The 24,905-nt window shown below is 30.2% G+C and overlaps 1 protein-coding gene and 1 non-coding gene across 2 annotated transcripts; one reads left to right on the forward strand and one right to left on the reverse strand.

Moving 5' to 3' along the window:
- The first annotated feature begins 710 nt into the window (after positions 1 to 710).
- On the forward strand, positions 711 to 9,628 carry LOC101251438 (uncharacterized). The gene is made up of 2 exons (XM_004250287.5): positions 711 to 1,266; positions 8,276 to 9,628. Exons 1-2 carry the CDS (start codon positions 1,060 to 1,062, stop codon positions 9,425 to 9,427), a joined length of 1,359 nt encoding a protein of 452 aa, XP_004250335.1. The 5' UTR covers positions 711 to 1,059; the 3' UTR covers positions 9,428 to 9,628.
- A 217-nt stretch (positions 9,629 to 9,845) lies between these two features.
- Positions 9,846 to 9,917, reverse strand: TRNAG-UCC (transfer RNA glycine (anticodon UCC)). The gene has a single exon. It is a non-coding gene; the product is annotated as a tRNA-Gly (tRNA).
- Positions 9,918 to 24,905: the final 14,988 nt, after the last annotated feature.

Genomic DNA, 24,905 nt, shown 5'->3' on the forward strand with positions numbered 1-24,905 from the left:
AAGTGAATTTTGATCATTTTCAAACGACCATAACTCCTAACACATCCTGTGCTAGAGTAGTTCCATATATTATTGGAAAAACCTTAAAATAATCTTTCCAATGCCAACGAGTTTGTGCGATTTCAGTATTGTATGAGTGAGTTATACCTTTCAAAGGGTGAGTTGTTAAATTATACGAATGATAGTTGAAGGGCAAATTAGACTTTCTCAACTATTTGAGTTCTATGATATAATATCATAGAAATCAAACAGTTGAGAAAATCTAATTTGCCCTTCAACTACCCCTTGTGTTTTAGAAGTTAAAAGAATGAAGGAAGTGAGTATGCACGCCAATTTGTTCCAAAGATGTAGAAGTGCATTTTACACGTTTCCGCTTTTCAAACTTAAAAGGGTCTATATTATCAATACAAGCATTAATTATATATATATTAGAAAGTGTAATAAATAAGATATTACTAATAAACAAAGTCAATACAAAATATTTTTTTTTTCTCAATAAACTTTACCAAACAATCTCTTATATTATAGAACTCAAACAATTAAGAAAGTCTACTTTACCCTTCAGCTAACCCTTGCATTTTAGAAGCTAAAAGAAGGAAGTGAGTAGGCGTATCAATCAATTCCAAAAAGGTGAGAGTGCAATTTACGCGTTTTTCACTTTTCAAACTCAAAAAGGTCTATATTAATAGTACAAACATTAATTTATGCATATAGAATAAAAAAGTATACCAAACAAAATGTTACAAATACACCATATTAATACAAACATTATTGTTCCTTTAATATACTCTACCAAACAATCCCTTATACTATAAAACTCGAACACTTGAGAAAGTCTATTTTGCCCTTCAACTACCCCTTTTATTTTAAAATGATAACACATTTTACACGTTTCCACTTTCCAAACTTGAAAAGGGTCTAAACGTCATTTCCTCCCCTAACAAACAAAGCTAATCTCTTAATTCTCTCATGGCAGGGTCAATCAATCAATACACATAAAGACCATTTTTTTTGAATCGGATGAATTAGTATCTATCTACCACTTACCAATAAATACGGATGCGAATCTGTAAAGCAATTCGATGTACCTGGACGCCTCAATATTCCAGTCAAATGCTTCAGCAGCCATTGAAGAGCTTTAAACCCTACATTCTTCGCAATTTTCCCACAAAATACTCTTCTACAATGGCCACCGCTTCAACCCAGAATGATGTCGCTGTTTCTACTCAAGATAAGTCAACCCACATACTTCCTAAGCCTATTCAGGTAACCCCTTTTGTTTTTTTGTACTGATAACAATTGTTGTTCTGTAATTGATGGTGTTTAGCGGAGAAATAAAGATTGAAGCTTTTTCCATTCTTTGTTAGGTTTTAGTTTTTCTTTTTTTGTGGTTAAGCTGCAGCCCAACTTTTGAGATAATATTGATTTTACACTGAATGTAAAGGATCTGGTTCAGTTTAGATGTGGAGGCCTCCTTAATAGGATCATATGAATTTGATCATAAATGGTCCTATTGTATTAGATGAGGAATAGTGGGATTTGTCGACACTATGTCGCAGCCCTTTGTCAAGTTGATAGAGGTTTAGATAATACCTTTAGATATGCTGTTATTTGATCAATTTATACAGTTTATCTAAAATAGTATATACCAGGGAATCACATTATGTATACTCTTGGGTTAGGTTATCATATATAAGATAATTAAGTGTGGACTTTAAAAAAATTTGTGGTGTAATGGATAAATTTCACTATATCTCTAGTTCCTATTGTCACACTTGTCTGACCACTTGGTCTTACGCGTTCATAATGGTCTTTTATATATTAGATATGAGTTCTTTGCTTCATAAGTGCTTTTTTTTCTTATCACTCATCATATGCTTTTCTCTAAGACAAGGAATATCTACAACACTTGTAGTATTGAATTCATGAAGTTTTATGTGTAATTCGTTAGTTCAATACCATCAATATGTAACTTTGAATATATTCGTTGTTCTTTCATCTCAGAACTGAGGTGCTCTTTCTCTACTTGTTTTATCTACTTTCTAATACTATTTAATATCTTCTCGAATTGTTGGTGGTTAGCCATATACCTAACCTCTCAAGGGCATTTACAAACCTTAAACGGATATCATTTCAACCATAAGTGGTCCTACCTTTCATATATTTCATGGCGTCCTTTGCTTCAATTGTCTTGATTCTATGAGTGTAGTTAAGGTTTTTGGCCGTTTTGAATGTTTGAGAACATATTAATTCGTTCTCATACTGTGTATTCAACATCTCCTTCCATTGATTTCATAATCTCCTATCAAAATTTGTTTGGTAATGTTATAAGTACACTTCTCTTGAATCAAGTCTTTAACCCTCCTCTCTAAGTCATATGTTAGTTTATACTTTTTCTCCTTCTATTTCCCTAGTCCCTAGCTTTTGTGGAAGTCGTCTTACACTTAATTCTTATATTCTCTTTCACTCTCTTATACTCTTTAAAGGTTTCTCCATCTTCAGTTGTTGCTAACTTCCAATACCATTCTCTTTGATTCAACGGTTGTTTGCAGTTCGCACCTCATCTTAGGTGCTTAGTTACATCTGTAACTCCATTTACTTTCATATTGCACTTTCCATATCCGTCAGCTGTATCTGCGTCGTCTTGTAATTTTCATGCTTCCTCCTTCAATTACTTCTTCTTAAAAGCTACTTGATTTGTGTATTTTAGTGTTCACTGAATTCGAAAATTTGAAGTCTCAGACTACATGGAAGATTTCATCAGCTCACCGCAAGAGTAAATTTTTTGATTCTGTGGAGTTCCATTTCTTATGTTTTTGTAAAAGGGATTTCCTTTCTTTTGTAGTTCATGTAGATTTATTTCGCTTTCTATTGCATGATGATTTATTTCATTTGATAAAACTCTTCTAAAAAAAAGACAGTTGAAGTCTCAGACTATTGGACATAAGAGGGCCACCCTTGGAATGGAAGTCACAGTTTTCGTGGACATCCTAGTTTGTATAAATGTCCTTCATTGTATTGTGATCATTGAGACTTTCCTACTAGGTATAAATTCTTAACTAAAATGGTGTACGAGAAGGCTTCAATGAATCACAATTATGTTATCTAAATCTTTTGTCTTAAAGATGGTTTTCCATTTTGAAGTGGTTCTAACCAATAAATCGGAAACATGGAAATATACTTTTAGGCCATTAGGATACTCTTGTCAAATAATACCTCATCAAATTGATGGTTTTGGGGCAATTCCCTTTGCTGCATGTTGGTTATAAGTTGTGACCATGATTGATATGTTGTTTTCAGTTGCTTGAAGGGAACTATAATGAAGTAACTGTTGAAGCTTCAAATATTGATTTTTGTAGCATATTAGAAGTATAGAATTATATCAGGAAGCCAATATTGGACGATTGGCTATCTGTTGTAGCAGTCTTGATCTTGAACTTCGCCTGTTATCTGAACAGACAAACCTTTGTTATTTGTAATTGGGTTATCCCATCATTGGGTAAGTATGAGGTTGTCGATATTCTAACTTGGGAGTTTAGAGCACATTAGGGCTGTGTATCGGCTGATTCGGTTCGGTTTTGAAGTTTATCGGGTTGGCTTATTGGTTATCGGTTTGTAGAGATGCTAAATTGTTATAGAACCATTAAGATATTGGTTTATCGGTTATTGGTTTATCGGTTTTTTGATCAATATCGGTTCGGTTATCGGTTTAACCGTTAAGATTTGACACAAAAGAAAAAACATTGAAAATCACTTAGAAACAAGGTGACTAACCAAATAAACCATGCACTTGAGTTCACAAGTTACATCTTGCTCAAAAGCAAACACTTTTACATTATAGAATAATCAAGTATTTGAGACAACCAAAAATAAAAGTAGGAAATTAAACTCTAAATCGAAGACTTTATATACAAAATGGTATAAATATTATTATTTAATTTACTATTGGGTTATCGGTTAACCCGTTAAGAAAAAACTTTAAACCGTTAAGAATCGATAACCCGATAACAAAAAGAATCAAAACCACTAAACCAATAACTTTTTTATTGGTTCGGCTTATCGGTTTTGGTTCGGTTTTGAACAGTCCTAGAGCGCATACTTGAAGGAGAGAAAGAAGAAAAATCTTGACCATTTTGTCTGAAAGTTGCAAGTTAGGAGAGTTTAATAAGTGGGCTGCAAGGTAGGAGTGTTTAATGTTTGTGCACTCCAATTATTTAGGATAATTTTGTTAGAAACAAATAAATTTGGCATTCTGTCCATGCCTAATTCCTTCACTATCAAAACTGTGAAAAGGATTTACAAGTCAAGAGAACTTCTGTTAGATTCTATTTTTTTTTTATAATGGTAGTGTTCGTTCTTGCTGTTGTATGCCTCGATTAATCACTGGGTACCTTCCCACAAGCACTGATATCAAGGAACTCTGCCCCCCACCCCCCCCCCAGATTTAGAAAATTGAAAAGAAATAACACAACATTTTCATCTCTACTAGAAACCTGGTCTCCCGTTGTAAATTCCATCTTCATTAATCGCTACTTAGATACTAACTAATCCAGTATTTCTCCATCGGTACCATTCCCTGTATTTTGGTTCACGCGAAATTCAAAAATATGTTAGCAACTTCTTTGATCAAATTACTAGGGTGATAATCAGAATTGTTAAAAGGTTTTGTGCCAAAGGAGAGCCCAAACAAATAGATATTTAGGAAGATTTTGGACTATTTAAGGAATCTCTTGTGACTCTGATAAGGCACGTATCTTCCATACTTATTCAAGGAAGAAGAAGCGAAGAAAGATACTAATTTGCATCTTTTCAAATTACTGGAGGTTTCACCCATGGAGCAATGAGCAATTTCTTACTTATATTAGGAGTTAGCAGTTTCTTACCATTATGTGGCAGTTTCTTATGGTTACTAGAAGTTATCTATCCTTATCCTAAATAGTTATAAAGTAGTTATTAAATATATATTATATAATAGGAGATCTAGTAAATTAGTAGAGAGATGGTAATATATTTTTAAATGCAGTAAAGGTTGTTCTAAGAGATACGAGATACTTGTTTTTCTTTGTATTTTTAGTGTTCAACGAGGTACGAGATACTTGTGTCTCTCTTTGTATTTTCTATTGCTTTTAATCAGTAAAAACACCGGTTTCTATCATTGGTATCAGAGCAATAAGATATGCAATGGTTAACACACGAACCAAAGCTTCCCGCAATGAACCTATCATGTCAACTCTTGATCAGATTGGCCAGCAATTAACTACTATAGCAGCAAAATTGGGAGCCATTGACACTTTGGCTGCTGATTTGGCTGCATTAAAAGCACAAAACCTGCAAAATCGACATGGAAAATCTAAAGTTTTACAGGAAGAGGGTGAGGTTGATAGCACTTGGAGGCATCAAGAAACTTATCGACGTCCACACACAAAGATGGAATTTCCTAAGTATGAGAGAGGAGATCCTCGAGGTTGGATTTTGAAAGCAGAGAAGTAAAATCAAAATTATCAAAACACCTGATGATTGCAAGGTTGATGCGGCTTCAATGTTTTTGGAAGGAGATGCATTGGATCTTTTTGCTTGGATCAATAGTGAAAGAACCATTTATTACTGGAATGAGTTGGTGAAAGTTATGCAGGAAAATTACGGACCCGCTGAGTTTCAAAATCTAGATGAACATTTGTGTAGTATCCAACAGACTGGATTATTGTTTGAGTTTAGATAGGAATTTGCAAAACGGGCAGCGCGTGTGCAAACTTAGCCTGAACATTGTTTGCTTGTTAGCAAAATCAAAGAAGACCTTCGTGTGGACATTAGGATTCACAAGCCTCGATTAGTGTATAAGGCAATGAGTTTGGCCTTAGAATATGAAGGAAAACAAGGACTAAATTAGTCCAGACCTTCATCATTTGGGACTTCCTCTCCAACGACTCGAGAATCCTTTAATTTTCAATCATCCTGCCTACCAGTAACATCCCTTTTCAATCGTCATCTCTTCCAAACACTCGCCCACTGAATTCTGAACAACAAATTCGGCGAGAAAAAGGCCTATGCTACAGTTGTGGAGACAAGTTTACTCCTGGTCATCGCTGCAGACCTGGGACTTTTGCACATTTGGAGTTAATGCAAGAGGAAAACCATGTGCAAAGTGTTGACAGTAATCAGAATGAAGACATACCCCCTACTGATTTGGGGTTCATGCAATTTTAGGCAAAGAATCTTTTCAACTTTGAAACTTCAGGGCACTCTTTGCGGGCATAAAGTGTTGGTGGTGGTAGATAGCGGTCCGACACATAATTTTGTAGCAGAAGAAATTGTCACAAAACTTGGGTTGACAGTCAAATATATCCCTACTTTTGGTGTCCAGATAGGCAATGGAGAAATTATCAAATGCAACCAAGTTTGTCATGACCTGTCAGTAGAGGTTTCTATCGTGGTCATAAAACACGATTTCTTCCCTTTTTCCTTTAGTGGCGCAGACATGGTGTTGGGTATACAATGGCTAACATCCTTGAACACAATTCAAGCCAATTGGAATGAGATGTTCCTAATCTTCAATTGAATGAGAACACTTACAAACTGCAAGGTGTTCTTAGAAAATACTCATACCAACATCTTTACAATAAGATCTTGAAGAACAGATGTTGCCTAGAGATGCAATATTAAACCTTATAAAGGCAGATTATAAGCACATATACCTCACTTCTAATATTGGTGATGCTTCTGTTTTATGTCTTCAGCCATGTGGCCAAAAATCTTTGTTAGCAACAAAGTTTCCAAATTGTCGCCTTGAGGACAAGTCGTCTTTACAGGAGGGGTGTACTGATAAGGCACATATCTTCCATACTTATTCAAGGAGGAAGAAGCGAAGAAAGATAAGAGAAGATATTGATTTGCATCTTCTCAAATTACTGAGGTTTCACCCATGGAGCAGTGAGCAGTTTCTTACCGTTATTAGGAGTTAGCGGTTTCTTACCATTATTTGGCAGTTTTTTATGGTTACTATAAGTTATCTATCCTTATCCTAAATAGTTATAAAGTAGTTATCAGATATATATTATATAATAGGAGATCTAGTAAATTAGTAGAGAGATGGTAATATATTTTTAAATGCAGTAAAGGTTGTTCTAAGAGATACGAGATACTTGTTTCTCTTTGTATTTTTTACTGATCTACGAGATACGAGATGCATGTGTCTCTCTTTTATTTATTGTTGCTTTTAATCAGTAAAAACACCGTTTTCTATCAGACATCTTCAATTTGTGAATTTAGTTAAATTTATGCATAACAATATTGAAAGGTTTAAAGTTGTTTCAGGACATGTGTAAATTCTCATTAAAGCTAGATAGAATATTAAATAATAAAGCTCCCTTAAAGGACAGTAGATGTTTGAAAATGTGAGCTTACAAGCTCACCACTTTTGTGATGAATCTAGACGCAATTCAGAACAAGGAAGAAGAGAGAATTTTATTGATGATGAATCATCTAATTACATGTGAGTCAAGCCTCATCATTTTATAGCTGAAAGAATTACAGATCCTTTAACTAACTTAATGATAATTACCAGCTCATTAACCCTCACATCACTAATCAGTTCACTAATTAGTTACCAACTAACTTGTAACTAACTAATGTAACAATGAACTAACTAACTAATTTGAACAAGATGGAAAACCAATTAAGAAAGCTGTGATCTTTCTTTCTCATGAACAGCAGTTAGTAACAGTCTCAACAGCTATATGAAATCTACGTTTCCAGCATATGACGCTGCAGTAGTATGCCCCTATTTAAATAGAAGCGCTGCTTTACCATAAGAAATCATGAGCCTTAATTAGAGGATCCTTGGATAACAATGAGTTCTCTCCTTGTAAAACCTTATACTAGAGTTATAGTCTGCTGGGATGCAAGAGATCCGGAACATCAAGACTGAAGTAGTTACTTTGAGATTTTTCTTGTGCAATAAGCCTTGAAGTCTGCCATAAAGTATTCTGAGAACCTAGGATGCACAAAACACTTGTTTGAGACAGATATTGCAGTAGTTGGAGTTGAACACCACCACAAGTTGGAAACTATTTGTACTGCTCTGATATGAGCTTGTTAAGTCTTTCAATTTATTCGTTTTGTATCTTATAATTGATTGCACACTTGTCACTTTTTCGCACCAACTATACAGTATCCATAAATTTCTCTTAAAGTGATGGGAAAAAGAATTTGATCTTTCTTGAGATATTGGGTGTCCCTCATTTGCCTTCTGATCGAGTATTCTTGATGTTTCTTTTAGGTTGCCAAGCGCCTAGAGAAGTTCAAAACTACAATTTTCACCCAGATGAGCATGCTAGCCATCAAGCATGGAGCTATCAACCTCGGCCAGGGCTTCCCCAACTTTGACGGCCCGGATTTTGTTAAAGAAGCGGCTATTCAATCTATTAAGGAAGGTAAAAATCAGTATGCTCGAGGATATGGAGTCCCAGACCTCAACTCTGCTGTGGCTGCTAGATTCAAGAAAGACAGTGGTCTTGATGTTGACCCCGAAAAGGAAGTCACTGTGACTTCAGGCTGTACTGAAGCAATTGCTGCCACCATGTTGGGTTTGATAAATCCTGGTGATGAGGTCATCCTGTTTGCTCCTTTCTATGATTCTTATGAAGCTACTTTATCTATGGCTGGAGCAAAGATAAAGGGTATTACTTTAAGACCACGAGATTTTTCTCTTCCGATTGAGGAGCTAAAATCAGCAGTATCTAAGAATACTCGAGCAATCCTCCTAAATACTCCGCATAACCCCACTGGAAAGATGTTCACTCGAGAAGAACTCAACGTCATTGCCTCTCTGTGCATTGAGAATGACGTTCTAGTTTTTGCTGATGAAGTTTATGACAAGTTAGCCTTTGAAATGGAACACATTTCAATTGCTTCTCTTCCCGGGATGTATGAACGAACTGTAACCATGAATTCTTTGGGAAAGACATTCTCGCTAACAGGCTGGAAAATAGGTTGGGCAATAGCTCCTCCTCATTTGACATGGGGAATACGACAGGCTCATTCCTACCTCACCTTTGCAACATCCACTCCGATGCAATATGCATCTGCTACTGCCCTTAGAACTCCAGATTCTTACTATGAGGAGCTTAAGAGGGATTACTCAGCCAAAAAGGAAATACTGGTGGAGGGGCTAATGAAAGCTGGTTTCACAGTATACCCCTCGAGTGGAACGTACTTTGTGGTTGTTGATCATACCCCTTTTGGGTTGGAAAATGACATTGCTTTCTGTGAATACCTGATCAAGGAAGTTGGCGTTGTAGCCATTCCAACTAGCGTATTCTATCTAAATCCGGAAGAAGGAAAGAATCTTGTGAGGTTTACCTTCTGCAAAGATGAAGACACTCTTAGAAGTGCAGTGCAGAGGATGAAGGAGAAGCTGTCAAGGAAGTGAATACCTTATTGTTCTGGCATGAATTATTTGCAACTGTGATACCCTGGGAGTAAACTAAACCTAGTGGTGTTATTTCATTATAAGTTAAAATGATTTTCGTGTTCCTTTCACTGCTAGTACGATACTTCCATTTGAGGTGAAGTGCTATTATTTAGATTTATCTGAATGAGACATTTGATAATTAAAGCGCATTTAACACTTTATTGGTCTGGATAGATTTTAGTCATCGGAATCTAGAATAGTGGAGTGTGGTTGTATTATGAAAAATATTTTCTTGAAGCGTATTTTTCAATTTTTCAATGTTTGGTTGACTTATCTTCAAAAAAATCAAATGCGTCTTATCTTCAAAAAAATATTTTCTTGAAGCGTATTTTTCAATTTTTTAATGTTCTGTTGACTTATCTTCAAAAAAATCAAATGCGTCTGCCGGGAGTCGAACCCGGGTCTATTGCTTGGAAGGCAATTATCCTAACCGTTGGACTACAAACGCGTTGATATCTGTTCATGGCAGTTTAAAATATTTTTCATATTTTGATTTTGAGGCCCGATAATTTCAAAATCCTATGTCGGAGGGCAAAACACTTCTTATCAAAGAAAATTTCGTATTTATGGATTGAATTCAAAAGTTGGCTAATTGATCGAAGTGGGTAGCTCCAGTAGACCCATAGATCATGGAACAAATAGGGTGGGTAGGCCTAAGCACCACACTACACGTATAGACGCGAACCCCCCTCGTTACCGTACGTGCGACTCTCACCGCATACGTAATTAAGAATGATGAAATACATACCATATCATATGATGATAATATCAATTTGGTTATCTAATTATAAGTGCAGTGTATTATAAGGCGGGAGTGTGAGGTGAGACATTCAGGGGTGGCTCGACAGTGTTAAAAAAAAGACATGTGCCTTAGGCCCCCAAATTTTAAGGGTCTAATTTTTAATAATAATAGGTTATAAGTTATTATTTTTAACAAATATTGAACACTATTTGTAGAAAAAGTAAACTTTTCATGAAAATGAAGGAATTATTAGAAGAAATTTGACATATTTGGAGTACTATATCTCATGAACAATAAATTAAAATAAGAATGATTATATTATCAATTGAAAACTAGAAGAAATCAATTATATAAAGTTATTAACAATTCAAGTTTAAGGCCCCGTTTGATTTTCGATTTAGTCCACTAATATGTTTGAGCCGCTCCTTGAGGCATTTCATGCGGTATGGGGCGATGCACGAGCTCCGAGACATGAGGTGTAAATTCCATAGATCGACGGGCGCGTAGTCTAAGCAAAAATAAAACTTTCAATGATTTTACAAATAAATTTTAATAAATAAGTATATATAATCTATAAAAACAAGTTATGATTTTTATTTGAGATAGGTATCAATAACTTATATGAAGAAAAAAAAAGTGTTATAATTACTATTTGAGAAATATCAGTACACCAATAATTAAAAAATATGATTTAAAGTAAAAAAAATTCAAGAATTTGTTGAAAAAAATTAAGGCTCAAGGCGTACATGTTTATGTCCAAGATTTACATTTTTATGTTTGAGGCTTACGCCCTAAATTTTAAAACTTACGCTCTGTGGATCTACATTTTTAATTTGTACGCAAAAGATATTTGGTACGCCTCGCCCCAAAAGTCATTCTGAAACTGTCCCAAAAATGTTTTTAAAAACAATGTTAATGTTAATAAGGTGAATCTTCTAATAAATAGAGTAGTTTTTTCTCCATTTTCTTGGACAAAATGAAAGGTGACCTTTGGGAATAGAAATGTTACATATTTGCTTCTTTAGTTGGGTCTATCTTACCACATTGCTATTATTATTTTTATTCTTTACTTGGTATTTAGTTTTATTTCTGATTATTGTGCTGTCTTAAAATTCCTTTCTTGCAGGCTGCAACCCTACTTTGATTATTTTTTTTAGTCAACGGTCTATCAAAAATAAATTTTCGATTTTCTAAAAGTAAGGATTAAGATTTTTTTTTTCTTGCAATCCTACTTTAACTTCTCTTTCTTTTGAGACAAGGAATTAGATACAGACTCTCTACTCCATAGACATAATTAAGGATGAGGTCTATACATATTTAATCTTTTTTAAACTCAGATCTGAAATTACACTTAATATGTCATTGTTGATCTAATCCATATAACCAACCTCTTGCGCCTCCTTGTTGGGGTTGTGCACCTTCTCTACACATGTCCAAACAATCTCAGTCTCGCTTACCTCATTTTGTCTGTCAGAAAGGTCACTCCCTCCTCTTGGATAACCTCATTCATAATCTTGTCGCTCCTTATATGCGCATACATCTATCTCAACATCCTCATCTCCATAATATGCATCTTCTTAGTATGTGAGTTCTTGATTGGCTAGCACTCCACACATACAATAAGAACAGTCTGACCACCACTCTATAGAACTTACCTTTAAATTTCGATGACAACTTCTCATCACACAAGACTTCAGAGGTAAGCCTCCATTTTATTAGTGTTGTCCTAATGCGATGTGTGACATAATCATTGATATTCCCACTATCCTGGAGTACGGACCCAATATACTGGAAAAAAGATCTCTTGAGAGTATTCTATGTAAAACACCTTACTTTCACGTTCGCCTCATCCAACACAACACTGAATTTTTACTCCAAATATTTTATTTTGATCCTGTTCAACTTAAACCTTTTGGACTACATTGCGTGTCCGAAACCTCCAACCTAGCATTAACTTTTTATTGTGTCTCCTCAATCAGTAAGATGTCATCCACAAAAAATATACACCATCAAACCTTCTCCTGAATAGACTGCATCAACTCATCAATCACCAAGGCAAATAGGAACAAGCTAAGAATTGATCCATGACGTAGCCCCATCTCAACTGAAAAGTGTTCTGAGTCTCCCTCCATTGTTCTAACCCAAGTTTTTGTCCCAATATACATGTCTTTTATCACCCTAACATACAATCGGGACACCCTTAACCTCCAAACACCTACAAAGAGCATGCATAGTCCTTTCAAAGTCAATAAACACCATATGTAAGTCCCTCTTCTCTTTCGCTACATTTTTTCACCAGTCTCCTCACAAAGTGAAGTCTTAAGTAGTAGAATGCCCCGACATGAATCCAAATAGATTCTCAGAAATGGACACGCCTTTTTCCTTATCCTCATCTCCACAACTCTCCCAAATCTTTAATTTGTAGTGTTGCTTAATTACTAGGGAAAATACCCAAGTACCTCCACAACCTATGCCCGAAATCCCAGAGACACACTTATACTATAATAAGGTCCTATTACCCCCATGAACTTATTTTATATGTAATTTTCTACCCATTTTTAGCCTACGTGGCACTAGTTCGAAAAAAAAAAGTCAACCATCGTTGGTCCCACAAGATAGTGCCACGTAAGCTAAAAAGGGGGAAAAAATTATTAATAAAATAAGTTCAGGGGGTAATAGGACCTTAGTATAGTATAAGTGTGTCTCTGAGATTTCGGGCATAGGTTGAGGGGGTATTTGGGCATTATCCCTAATTACTAATTTGATACACATGTAATTGTTACTATTTCGGATATCACCCTTAATTCTTGTACAATGGATCCATTATACTCTACCTCATTTCGTCGGGCAATTTTGTATTTAGAATCTAGTCACCCACTTCATACCTCTTCCGGAACTCCACTAGAATCTCATGGGGTTCGCTCATCCTACTAATAACACGTCTAACTTTCTCAACCCTAAAAACACCTATTGTACACAAAGTTTTAAAGACTTTCTGAGTGTGTCAATTCACCAAAGACGAAATGTCCATTTAGATGGTGCATGCCAATTAGTTGGGAACAATTCCTATCGTATATTAGATATAGTGTTTACTTGAATTTTTTGTTAGTTAGGTATGCAACTTGTATATCCACATAGGAGTAACTAAGCAATTTAGATTACTTGTAGTATTTGATAATCTTAATTCACCTTAAAAGATAAATTATTTAGCTTGAAAAGAAATGTGTATGAATAGACTGAAAAGTATAGAGAGGATTCATATAATGTTCTTAGTCTAGATTAAGTCTTGATCCATATGTAATGCTTTACATCAAGGATGAGATACTTTAGCTATATGAAGTACTAGCCAGAGTATGTATTGATTAGGGCATATCATGAAGTTGTCTTATTTTCATTGTTTGGATTAAAGTTTTTTTTTGAAGAATTACAAGTTCAAATGGGAATTACCTAAACTCAGTTGAATTCTAGCCCACTTCGACAAGACTGATATAAGAGTGATTCTGATACCATTTGTAACGGCCCAGGTTACTAATGATATTATTCGTTTTGGACCTAGGTCTGCACGACTTTAAAACATATCAATATAATAAGACCTACTTACTTAAATACTCAACATCTCTCATGTATGTTGACGATGTGAGACTTTTCATCTTAAGCTGAGTCATCACAAGTTCGTCAACACTTTCCTTCTGTATTTGACTACAAAATACAACTCTAGCAATGACTTTCAAAAAAGTGGGAGTACCATAATATGCTTATATTTACATACTATAATAAGAAAAGCCGCAGCTTCTTTTGAAAAAAACAACAACAAATAATTGTAGGGAAGAAATCATACATAATAAGAAAAGCAACTCATCTCACAAAAACATCTTGTCCACTACACATTTAGCATATACTTTATGGCATTTCTTGTTTTTGTTTCTCTCATTCCAATCAAATAATTTTAAGTTTGTTTTGAACCTCTAATTTGACATCATAATTTCAAATTATACCAAAAAAAAAAAATTTCAATCTCTGTTCCATTCTCAAATGGTTGGTCGGTTGGCCAGGATTGGTCAAGTGCGCTGGACGACACGGCATTCTCCTTTCAATAGTACCATCGACTGGAGAAAGTAATAGTTTGGCTTGGACGCGTCTTAACATACTCTCCATCTTTAGCGTGAAAAAATTGCATATACCATGTTAGAAGGAAATTCCAAAGAAATTTACAAGCACCTTTTAAGTTATTTATGTGAAATTTGAACATGTGTATATTACTACTATTTCTGTCCTATTTTATATGTTATTTTTCGGATTTCAAGATCCTATTTTATATGTAACCTTTCAGAATTCAAGAGTAAATAAATCTATCTTTGACCCTAAATTTTTCATAGATCTTTTAAACATTTTGAATTATCAATTATTGTGATTCATATTACTTTTTACGTTGTTTACAAATATATAAACTTCATTAAAAAACAATAAAGATTCAATGTGCAAATTTCTGATCAAATTTAAATTGTTTGACTCTCAAAACATAAAAATTTCATGTAAATTGAGATAGAAAAAGTAAAAACTAAGTCTTAAGAATTTTTTTTTCTTTTTATCATTGTAATTATTGATTGAGTTCATAGAATTCAGTTGTGGTTACTTTTATGTCTTCATAGGTAGGTAAAGATTATGTCAAAATTGATCAAATGTAGAGAACATATTTAATTCCATAGTGATTAAGCAACACCAATTTTATATTTGGCACTTAAAAAAGACACAAGCATTAAATATTTGACAAGAAAGGGCCTTTATAGTTGCCCTTACAACCGACCAAATGTTACAAAATTTGACAACTCTTCCCAACAATCTTTTTACTTTGGGACCTAAACATTTATTTTTCTTCCTATCCCATCCTTCATTTATTATTGAAAACACTTCTCATAAATCAGTCTTTGCTCCAATAAAAAAATTTAGATGTAGTTAAGTTTTGGAAATTGGTTATCTCGGAATTGTTTATTTTACTGATAACTTATTTAATTATTATGATATAAACGATAGGATAAGTTATCTGAAACATGATAATCAAATAAGATTATAAAAATTTTATCTCATTCATATAACTAACCATGCTCTATATCACAACTTATTATTCATTTTTTTAATATAAATAAAGGTTAATTTTGTATGTAATTCAATAGAAGTCTTAACCGTAATTATAGGATATTGTCTAACTTTGAGTATATTGAAGTAGGTTTGATTTGCTTAAGTGCCTAACTCCCGACTAACCATCAAAATGGGTAGGGGTAGGAACAATATTCAAAGATTTATTATTAATTTATCTCTCTAAAAGTTACTTTATTTTGTTTCAATCTTTTCAATCTTTTTTTGTTTCTAATTTTTCAATCTTTAATATTTTGCTTTAGAATATTACATTGTTTTAGGGGTACAAAACTGAAGCGAAAATCGAATTAAATCGCAAATCAAGTTAATTCAGAAAAAAAATTTGACTATTGATTTGATTTGACTTGGTTTGGTATTGAAAAGGAACCTGACTATACTTGGGTTGGTTTGATTTTAAAACTAAAAAAATAACAATTTGAGATCAAATCAATCCGACATTATATATGTTATTTAAAATTTATTTCATACATAAAAATATTTACTTTGATATAGTTTTAAAATATTTCTTATACTAATTCACAGTTTTATCTCTAAATATATTATTTCAAGTTTAAAACTTAGAATTCAGAATGGTCCAGTAAAATTTTAGTTCATAGATGTTTGATAATTATAATAAAACTTAAATCAAAATTAAATTAATACAAATGCAAAAAGAAAATCAATTCAACACTAAGAATGACAATGATATTGAATATTTGTTCTTAGTTTTACATTGGCTTAGATAATTAAAATACATAATCTAATTTTAATTTTCCTTAAATATTTAGTAATGTAACTAATACTTATTAAACTTATTTTAGCATGATTTAGTACTTTTAAATTATGATCATTTTCATTATGACTTTACAATATTTATTTTATAAGATGATTTCATTATTATTTTTAATTGAATATTTTTGTGTCGTCAATACTCATCTCATATTTTGTGTTATTTTTTCTAAGAAACATCTTAGATAATTGTATTTTGGTTGGACTAAAGAAATATTTGAAGCACAAGTTAAATATATGTTTGTATGCAAACTTTATCAAAAAATCCAAAAATCTGAAGAAAAAAAGTTAATGTTTATTATTTGGTTTGATTTCTAAATTTAAAAATTTGACACAATGATTTGATTTGGTATTTAAAAAATCCGAACCAACTCGAGGTTGAAAAATTCAAAAAAGTCCAAAGTTTATTAATTTAATTTGATTCATGAATTTAAATTTTTTATACAAATAATTTGATTTGATATTTGAAAAATCTAAACCAGATCATATACACTCTAGTTGTTTCAATTATGCATTTTTGTCTAGATACTATGGAATTTAGCATGGGATGAGAAATGATAAAACAAATTTAGTACACGCGAAATATTTTAAAGGAATTAATGATTTTACCAAAAAAGAAAAAAACTTACTCATTTACTTTTTCTTAAAAAACTAAAATATGAAGTTAAATTTTCCATTTTAAAAACTAAAATAAAACTTCTAGGATATATGAAATTGATTGTTCTAAAAGAAATAATGAAATAATTTAAAAGTAATCATTGACTTTTTCTTATTCATGATGTTGGAGACACATAATTGATAATATGATAAATGAGAAACTTTTAAATTCGTTCTCCATTTATGTTTCATTTTTTTCAAGTTTCTATTTAAATTAATGATATATTGTACAGGTTAAATAAATAATTAAAATTTAATTTTTCAAAATAAATTTTTAATCATAATTTAACTAATAAATATATTATATATTTAATTTTAAAATTACTACCCCACAACCCCTTAACAATATCTTATCTTAATTATTCATAGCACAATCCCTTAACAATATCTTATCTTAATTATTCATAAAAAAAAATTTGTTTATTTTACTTAGGATGTCAATTTTATTTTATTTTTAAGTTAATAACTTTATTGCATTTTTTCCTAAAATTTTTCATTTTAACCATTAGCTATTGAAGAGTATTATTTTTTATATTTTATTTCACCTTCTTTTTGTCTATTTCCTCCAAAATTACCATTAGTTATATTTGACAGCAGTTCAATATTTTAAAAGAAAATTAAAAAAGATCCCACCTAAAAAAGGTAATTAGGCTTTTTTTTCTTTATATTTATAGATACCACAATAAGATAATATATTGTCAAGATTGTGAGATTATAATAATTTTTAATATTAATATATATATTGTATTTATTAGTTAAATTATGATTAGAGAATCTTTGGAAAATTAAATCTTATCATTTATTTAACTTATGACATGTTCACTAATCCAAATAAAAATTTGGAGAAATTAAAAAGAAGAGAATGAAAAGAAACCGGATCCGAAATTTTTGTTTTCAATACAATTTTCACTTCAAAATATATGATTAAGTGGAATATATATATATATATATATCCTAATACTTTAGAGGCTTTTTTCTATTATTTCTATTTGATCTAAAAATTTTACTATATTATCTAGATCCTGTTGATTTTTTATTTGTCCTATATATATATATATATATATATATATATATATATATATATATATATATATATAAAGAAAAGAAACGTGTTATAATACTATTAACTATAATGGAGAAAGAAAGGTCTATTGTTTAAGTTAAATTAGCAACTCTCTTAGTACTTTTCTTTTTGGTAGCAATTCTACTTTGACTTATCTCTTCTTTTATAATTTCCTTAATAAATTGAACATCTAATTATTTTTTGTATATATAATTAATTAATGAATGTAGAAAAATATAGTTATTGGTCAAGATGTATGAGTTATGCTTATAACGTGTGGATAAGAACTAATCACTCACGTCTCAAGACATGGCTCGCACTTTGTTTCTCTATCAAATAATAATAATAATAATAATAATAATAATAATAATAATAATATATTTCACTTAAAATAGCACTACTATTCAGATAAGTTTTTCAATTTTTTATTAAATAATACTAGTGTAGGGGGGAGGACCATGCATCATTCCAAAAAAAAAAAAAAAACTTGTGGCTTGAACTTATTGGATGTATTGAATCTACTATCATTGCAGCTCCCGTAGTTCTAATTTATGCGGCACTTTTTAGATTTCAAAGTTCAGGTAAATTAATATTTATAAAAAAAAATATTTTTTTATAAATATTTTAAGTTATCAATTATTATGATGTATAGCAGTTTTTAAGCCATTTATAAAGTATATAAATTTCATTTCAATAAATTTAAAAATTCTATACATTAATTATCGATCAAACATAAATTATTTGACTTTCAAAAAACGAAAAATATCGTATAAATCAAAACCAGAAAAATAATATTTATATCATTCTTTATTTAGACTTTTCTACACAAAATTATATATATATAAAAGATACACATGGTTTAAAATTATCTTCAATACAATATCGACATACATATATAACTTAGAAAACCATAATCATAATCTAATTTCATATATATATCATGTGGTCCATTAAAAATGTATGACCACCTTGTAGTCTCTTATAGACGAATTAAATAACAACAAAGGTTTAGGGAAGAATCTCTACATACATCAAATTCATAATCTACGTGTGACAATTTGGACCAAAAATTGATAAATCATTATCATGAAAACTTAGATCGAATCTAAAATATGCAACAAAATGAGGAGTCGCAATACAAACCATAGAACAACTTTTGAAAATATGATATTATGAATGGTCCAATATATATAGTGGTAGTTAATATCATTGAATTTGAAGTTGCTAAAAAAAAGTGTGGTATTTATATAAAGTGTTGATTATAAATATTTATAACTATAATATCGACAATTATATTATTATCCGTTTATAATTATTGCTAAATTCTTTATTGTAGTAGTGTGTCTATTTCCACATAATTACATCATTTAATTAGGAATTTAAATTGTGGTGATTATCTTGTCAAGATAAATACTATGTTAATCTTTGATTAATGTTAGGTAAGAATTCTTGTGAAATGGTTACGTATTCAAAAATTGTACAATCATACGAGTCCAAGTGAAGTACTTTTGTGCGGCTATAAGTTAATTTTTTTTTCCTTCTGATTTAAGTATCGATATTAGAGTTTGTTCAATTCAAATTTATATCGTATACAGTTCATATATTTTAAAAAAATATTTTTCATTAAAAAAAAGGTTCATATCAAATGTTTAAAAGCATAATAAAATTAAGAAAGAATCAATTTCACCAGCAGTATTTACCAACTTTCTAGGCTTTGACAGAAATCCCAATTTGAATGTATTAATACATGACATGTATGTGGATTCAAAATTTGAAGTACAAATTTTTTTAAAATGGATGTAAAAAAAATGGATGTTACAAAGACCAAGGATTAAAAAAATCTCCGTCCCATTTTACGTGGGGTACTTTTTGAATTTTGAAATTCAAACAAATTTATTTTTGACTGTAAGATTTTTCATAGATCATTAATATATGTTGAATTAAGTGTCAATTATTGTGACTTATAGTACCTTTTACGTAGTTTATAAATATATAAATTTTATTTTAAAATAATTAAAAATCACATGCGCAAATTTTCGATCAAACTTAAATTATTTGACTTTTGAAAATAAAAAAATACCACACAAATCGAGACGGGGGAATAATTTTCTCGTTCTCCTTATAACTTATCTCAATTATTCTTTAACCATTAATAACACACAATGTGCATTCTATAATTATTTCGACAAGACACTTATTCTCTTCACCGCCCTTAAAAACATATATAAATTGGTTCAAGAGACTTTTTGAGGGGGATTTGACACCTTCATTTATCAAATAAACAATATTATGGGTTCAATTTTTATGTTATTAGTTAAATTTGACTACTTGTATATAGTAGCTTTATTCTTCGATCTTTCAAGTTATTATATGAGGCATTTTATAAAGATTTATCTAGTATGCAAAAATTAAAAGAGCGTTCGGTATGGATAAAAACTTTTTTGAGAAAATATTTTATAATCTTTTTCTATTCGATTGGTTAAACATTTGGAAAACATTTTCCTCGAGAAATAAGTTTCTTAAAAAAAACACACAACTTCTCTAATTGAAAATACGAAAAACAGGTTACACAAGTGACATTCTACAGTCCTCCACATCTTTTTACTCTCATACTTCATAGCCTCGATCCCTGACCCTCCACCTTCACCTCGCCTATAGTATTAATTTGTCTAAATATAAGTCAATATTTTTAATTTACGTATCAAACACATACACACAAAGGAATGTACTTATTTTTTCTTAAAAAATATTTTTTATCGTACCTAACACATTGTAATGAATTATTCTCCTTAAATCCTTGTTTGCTACTCCTATTTGTCTATTAATTTGGTTAAACATGAGTTGAATGATGGATCCTTCATGATTTACTTGGTCACATAATTAACTTGTTGTGGGGGTCTTTATCAAGACACTTAATGGGGTGGCCTTGGCACATGGCTTGGATATATATATATAGAAAGGATCTCTTTGATGTACATTTCTCATAACAAAAAATTTTTAGGGTTGACACTTTTGTAGTCACCCTCTACCTTGCCAAATTTCCACTAATCCGATGCATTGAAAGAGATTATTTTTTCTATTTATATAATATAGTTTGAATAGGTACAGAAATTTAAGAAAGAAATCTTTTTAAAATTTCGGACCTAAAATAAAACATAAATTTGTATATGATTAAATAAATATTTTAAGTTATTATTTAATATAATAAAAATATATTATTTTACTTTTAACAGACTAAAAAGAAAATTATATCGTATAAATGGAAATAAAAAAAAACTTTCATTGACGAGACTTTTTTTAAAAAGAGATGAGGATATTCCTATTTTTGGATGGCCATAACAAAAACGTCTATATATATATATATATATATTCACTAGTCAAGAATAAATTACTTTAGTCTAACATCAAATTCATTGAATGTATTCTATTTCAACACCAACAAAAAAAAGAGGATCAATTTGTTATCTCATCATTTTTAGAATCCCATGTTGTGAAACATATTTTACTAGTTGGGAAACAACAATTTTGTAATCTAAACAAGGAAAAAGAATTGAAATTTTAATAAAATGAATAAATAAATTAGCATTTTTGTAAAATATAAATGTAAATATATACTGTAATTTCTTATAATATAAATAATATAAATGCTTTACTTGCCATGTATATCTGACTTTTTTTTATATACCATGCATTTGTCACCATAATCTTTTAAATGATTCAATTTATTTTTTTATATATATAAATTAGAGTTGAACATTCTTTTATATATTTCCAAGACGTAAACTCATCTTTCACGTCTCACATCATATTTTCTTGTGGTCTAGCACATGCATGCATGTTCACCTTATATATTATAATAATTCGACGTCTAGTAAAAAAAATTCTTAGACTATTTTAATTTCTTCGTATGATTTTTTTTTTAAAAAAAAAAGAGAAACTCGACAATTCTAACTCCTATAGCTAATCCATTGTTTCTTCTACTGGGAATTTGTTTTATACTGTCCACACATCAGATGTTATGTCCTAATTTTATATTGACGAAAATATGGTCTCAGATAATCCTTTCCTAGTAAGCTAGTTCGGATTAAGTTAGACCCATTAGCTTTCTCGTGGTATCATAATCAAGCACAGTCTAGCTAATTTATTATTTCCATTATCAAGCCCCATCATTTTATATTATCCACAATCCAAATATTCAGTCGTGCAGGTTCCATATAGACTGGCATTTTAAGAGAATTTAGTCGTCTGAATATGATCTTGAATGACCATTCCATCATAAACTAAACTTTTGGAGTTGAGTTACGTTCAAAATTTAAATCCATTTCTTTTGTTATAATAATTCAAAAACTAAGTTTTAGAAAAGTTAGAAGTGTCACTATCTTATTGCCCTTGAGAGCATGCCAGGAGTCACAGAATCATATTCACAAGACGGGGTTATACATATATATGCACATAGATTTGATGATTTTCTAGTCTTGCTTTTTGAAAATTGATGCATTTGACTATTGTCTTATTCTGTGTTTTTGGACCACCAAAAAAATATTGCATAGTTTTCTATATTACAAAGTAATACATGAAAATGCCGTTACACTGCACAAATACGTGCAATATAATTCAAAGATAAATATACATATATAGATATACATATGAGAACCTTCTCACGCCCTATACATATATCATGAAAGGATTTAATTATGATTTGTCAAATAAAGTACAAAGTTAACAACATGCCGTAGTCATTTTATTTTTTAGATTATCGTATCAGACTTTGATATAGAAAATAAAAGTAGAAAAAATTAGGGGAAAAGTTCTTAATTATATCTGTACTTTGATCAAAATTATTGTAATAATTTCAAACTTTGAGAAGAACCTATTTTTTTCACTATTTAATAGTGTATTTTAGAGATATATAAGTTTCCACCTGGACAAGTTATTGTTTTATAATAATGCAATATTTATAATGTCCACATAGGCACCTATATATAATTTAAAATAAACTATTAAATAGTGTGAGCCAAAATTTAGACTTATCACAATAATTTCGATTAAAATTTGAATCTATTTCAAACTATTTTCCCTAAATTTTGTATGATGACATAATACATTGATATTGAAAAGCTCTTGGCAAAAATGTTTGAGAGCAACAAGCACAATTAATGGTGGAGAGTTTGTGGGTGGGACAAAAGACAATAACTTCTTATTATTATTATTATTATTATTAGGCATTATATAGTTGTTCTCTCTATCCAATTTTTCTGATTTTCTTTCTTTAGGATATTAGATCTCTAGCTCTACAAACACATATTTTCCTCTTAATTATCAAGAAAAAAAAAATCTTATTTTGGCTTTATCTCATTGAGAACAAATCCAAGTGTGTGTGTGTGTGTATATATATATATATATATATATAACTAAGAAAACAATTGTGAATGATTTGTACATCTTATAGTAGAATCATTCATTGATAGGCATTAAAAAAATATTTTTTTTAAAAATGTGGTCAAAGATAAGTTGGTGGAATTGAACTTTATTATATTGAAAATACAAATGCCCATAATAATAATATTTTCTTCAATGGTAGGAGCTTCACGTAGAATTTGGATCATAGCACACCCAAAATTTAGGCATTTTCATATGGATAATCATCCACCAATTTTGATGTAGTGATTTGTTCTCTATAGGTGGAATAGTAATATCGAAATAACTCATCTTATTCTTTTATAGTAACTCAAAAGTATCTCTCAAACCTTCTGTTATACATCATATTTATATCCATGTATATTCATATAATTTTTAATATTATTTGTAATAATATTCACAACCTCAACTACTCGTTATTTTTATGATAATATATTTTTCTATTAAAAAATTACACTATATAAATATATTTCTTATTTGTTAATATATTATAAGTTTAATTTATTTGTGTAAATTTTATATTTATTTCTATTTTGATTTCTCATAAAGAGTTGATTCCACTGCTGAATTACATATTTTTAATTAAATCATCCTCCCAAATCATAAACTCCTCAAGAAAGTTAGGAAGAGTGAAAACATTCTTTTTAGATAAAAATGATAAAAATAAAAAAAGGGTTGGTATACCTTAGGGCAAACCCTATTCTCTATTTTACTTTTTAAATATACAATTTTTTATTTTAATTTTTCAGAAAATTAATTTCAATTCAATTTTCTATTTACTCTCTAAAAATGAATCTTTTTTCTCTTTTTTCAATATTGTATTATTATTTCTTTTTCATTCTTATTTTCTTATTTCATAATATAAATCATTTCTTTTTTTTGAAAATAATCACTCTATAATCCTTATATAATATAAAATTTTATTTTTTTAATTTTTATTTAATACAAAATTATATTTTATTCTAAATAACATAAATTTCGATAAATATTATGTATACGGTAATACATATTAACGAACAATTTCAAATAAAAGTGAAATCATTAATGAAATATAATTGCATCATAAATATTGTATTATTATAAAATTTATTTTAAATCTTATATAAATGCTCAACTTTCAAGACTATTATGTTACACTCATGAATGTTCTATTAATGTATTATGGAGTTCAAAATAAGCATTTTTTGTCCTATTTTTTATGTATAGCCAAAAATTGTATAAATTAACATTTCATCTTGTATTCAATTATTTCGTGCACTAATTTACTTCCATATTCCACTATGAACTATTGAATCAAATATTTTCATGCTATTTAAAAAGTGTAGTTTAATAATTTATCACTATAACTTAAAAAGTAGATTGTTTGAATTATCATGTAAATTTTGTGCATACTTAATAATGAAAAATAATTATTATCTAAATTGCATATTTAAAACGATCAAAAAAAATTATAAATCAATAATATATTTTAGATGTTATATTACTTAGAAAAATAATTACAAATATTTGAGACTTAATTAATAACCTGATATAATATAAATAATATTAAAATAACTTTAAGTTACATATTTAAAGTGACAATTTTTTAAAGAAATGATTAATTTGGCGAAAATAATAACTTGTTAAATGTATAT

The sequence above is a fragment of the Solanum lycopersicum genome, chromosome 11 (assembly GCF_036512215.1).
Source record: "Solanum lycopersicum chromosome 11, SLM_r2.1".
Taxonomy (NCBI): domain Eukaryota; kingdom Viridiplantae; phylum Streptophyta; class Magnoliopsida; order Solanales; family Solanaceae; genus Solanum; species Solanum lycopersicum.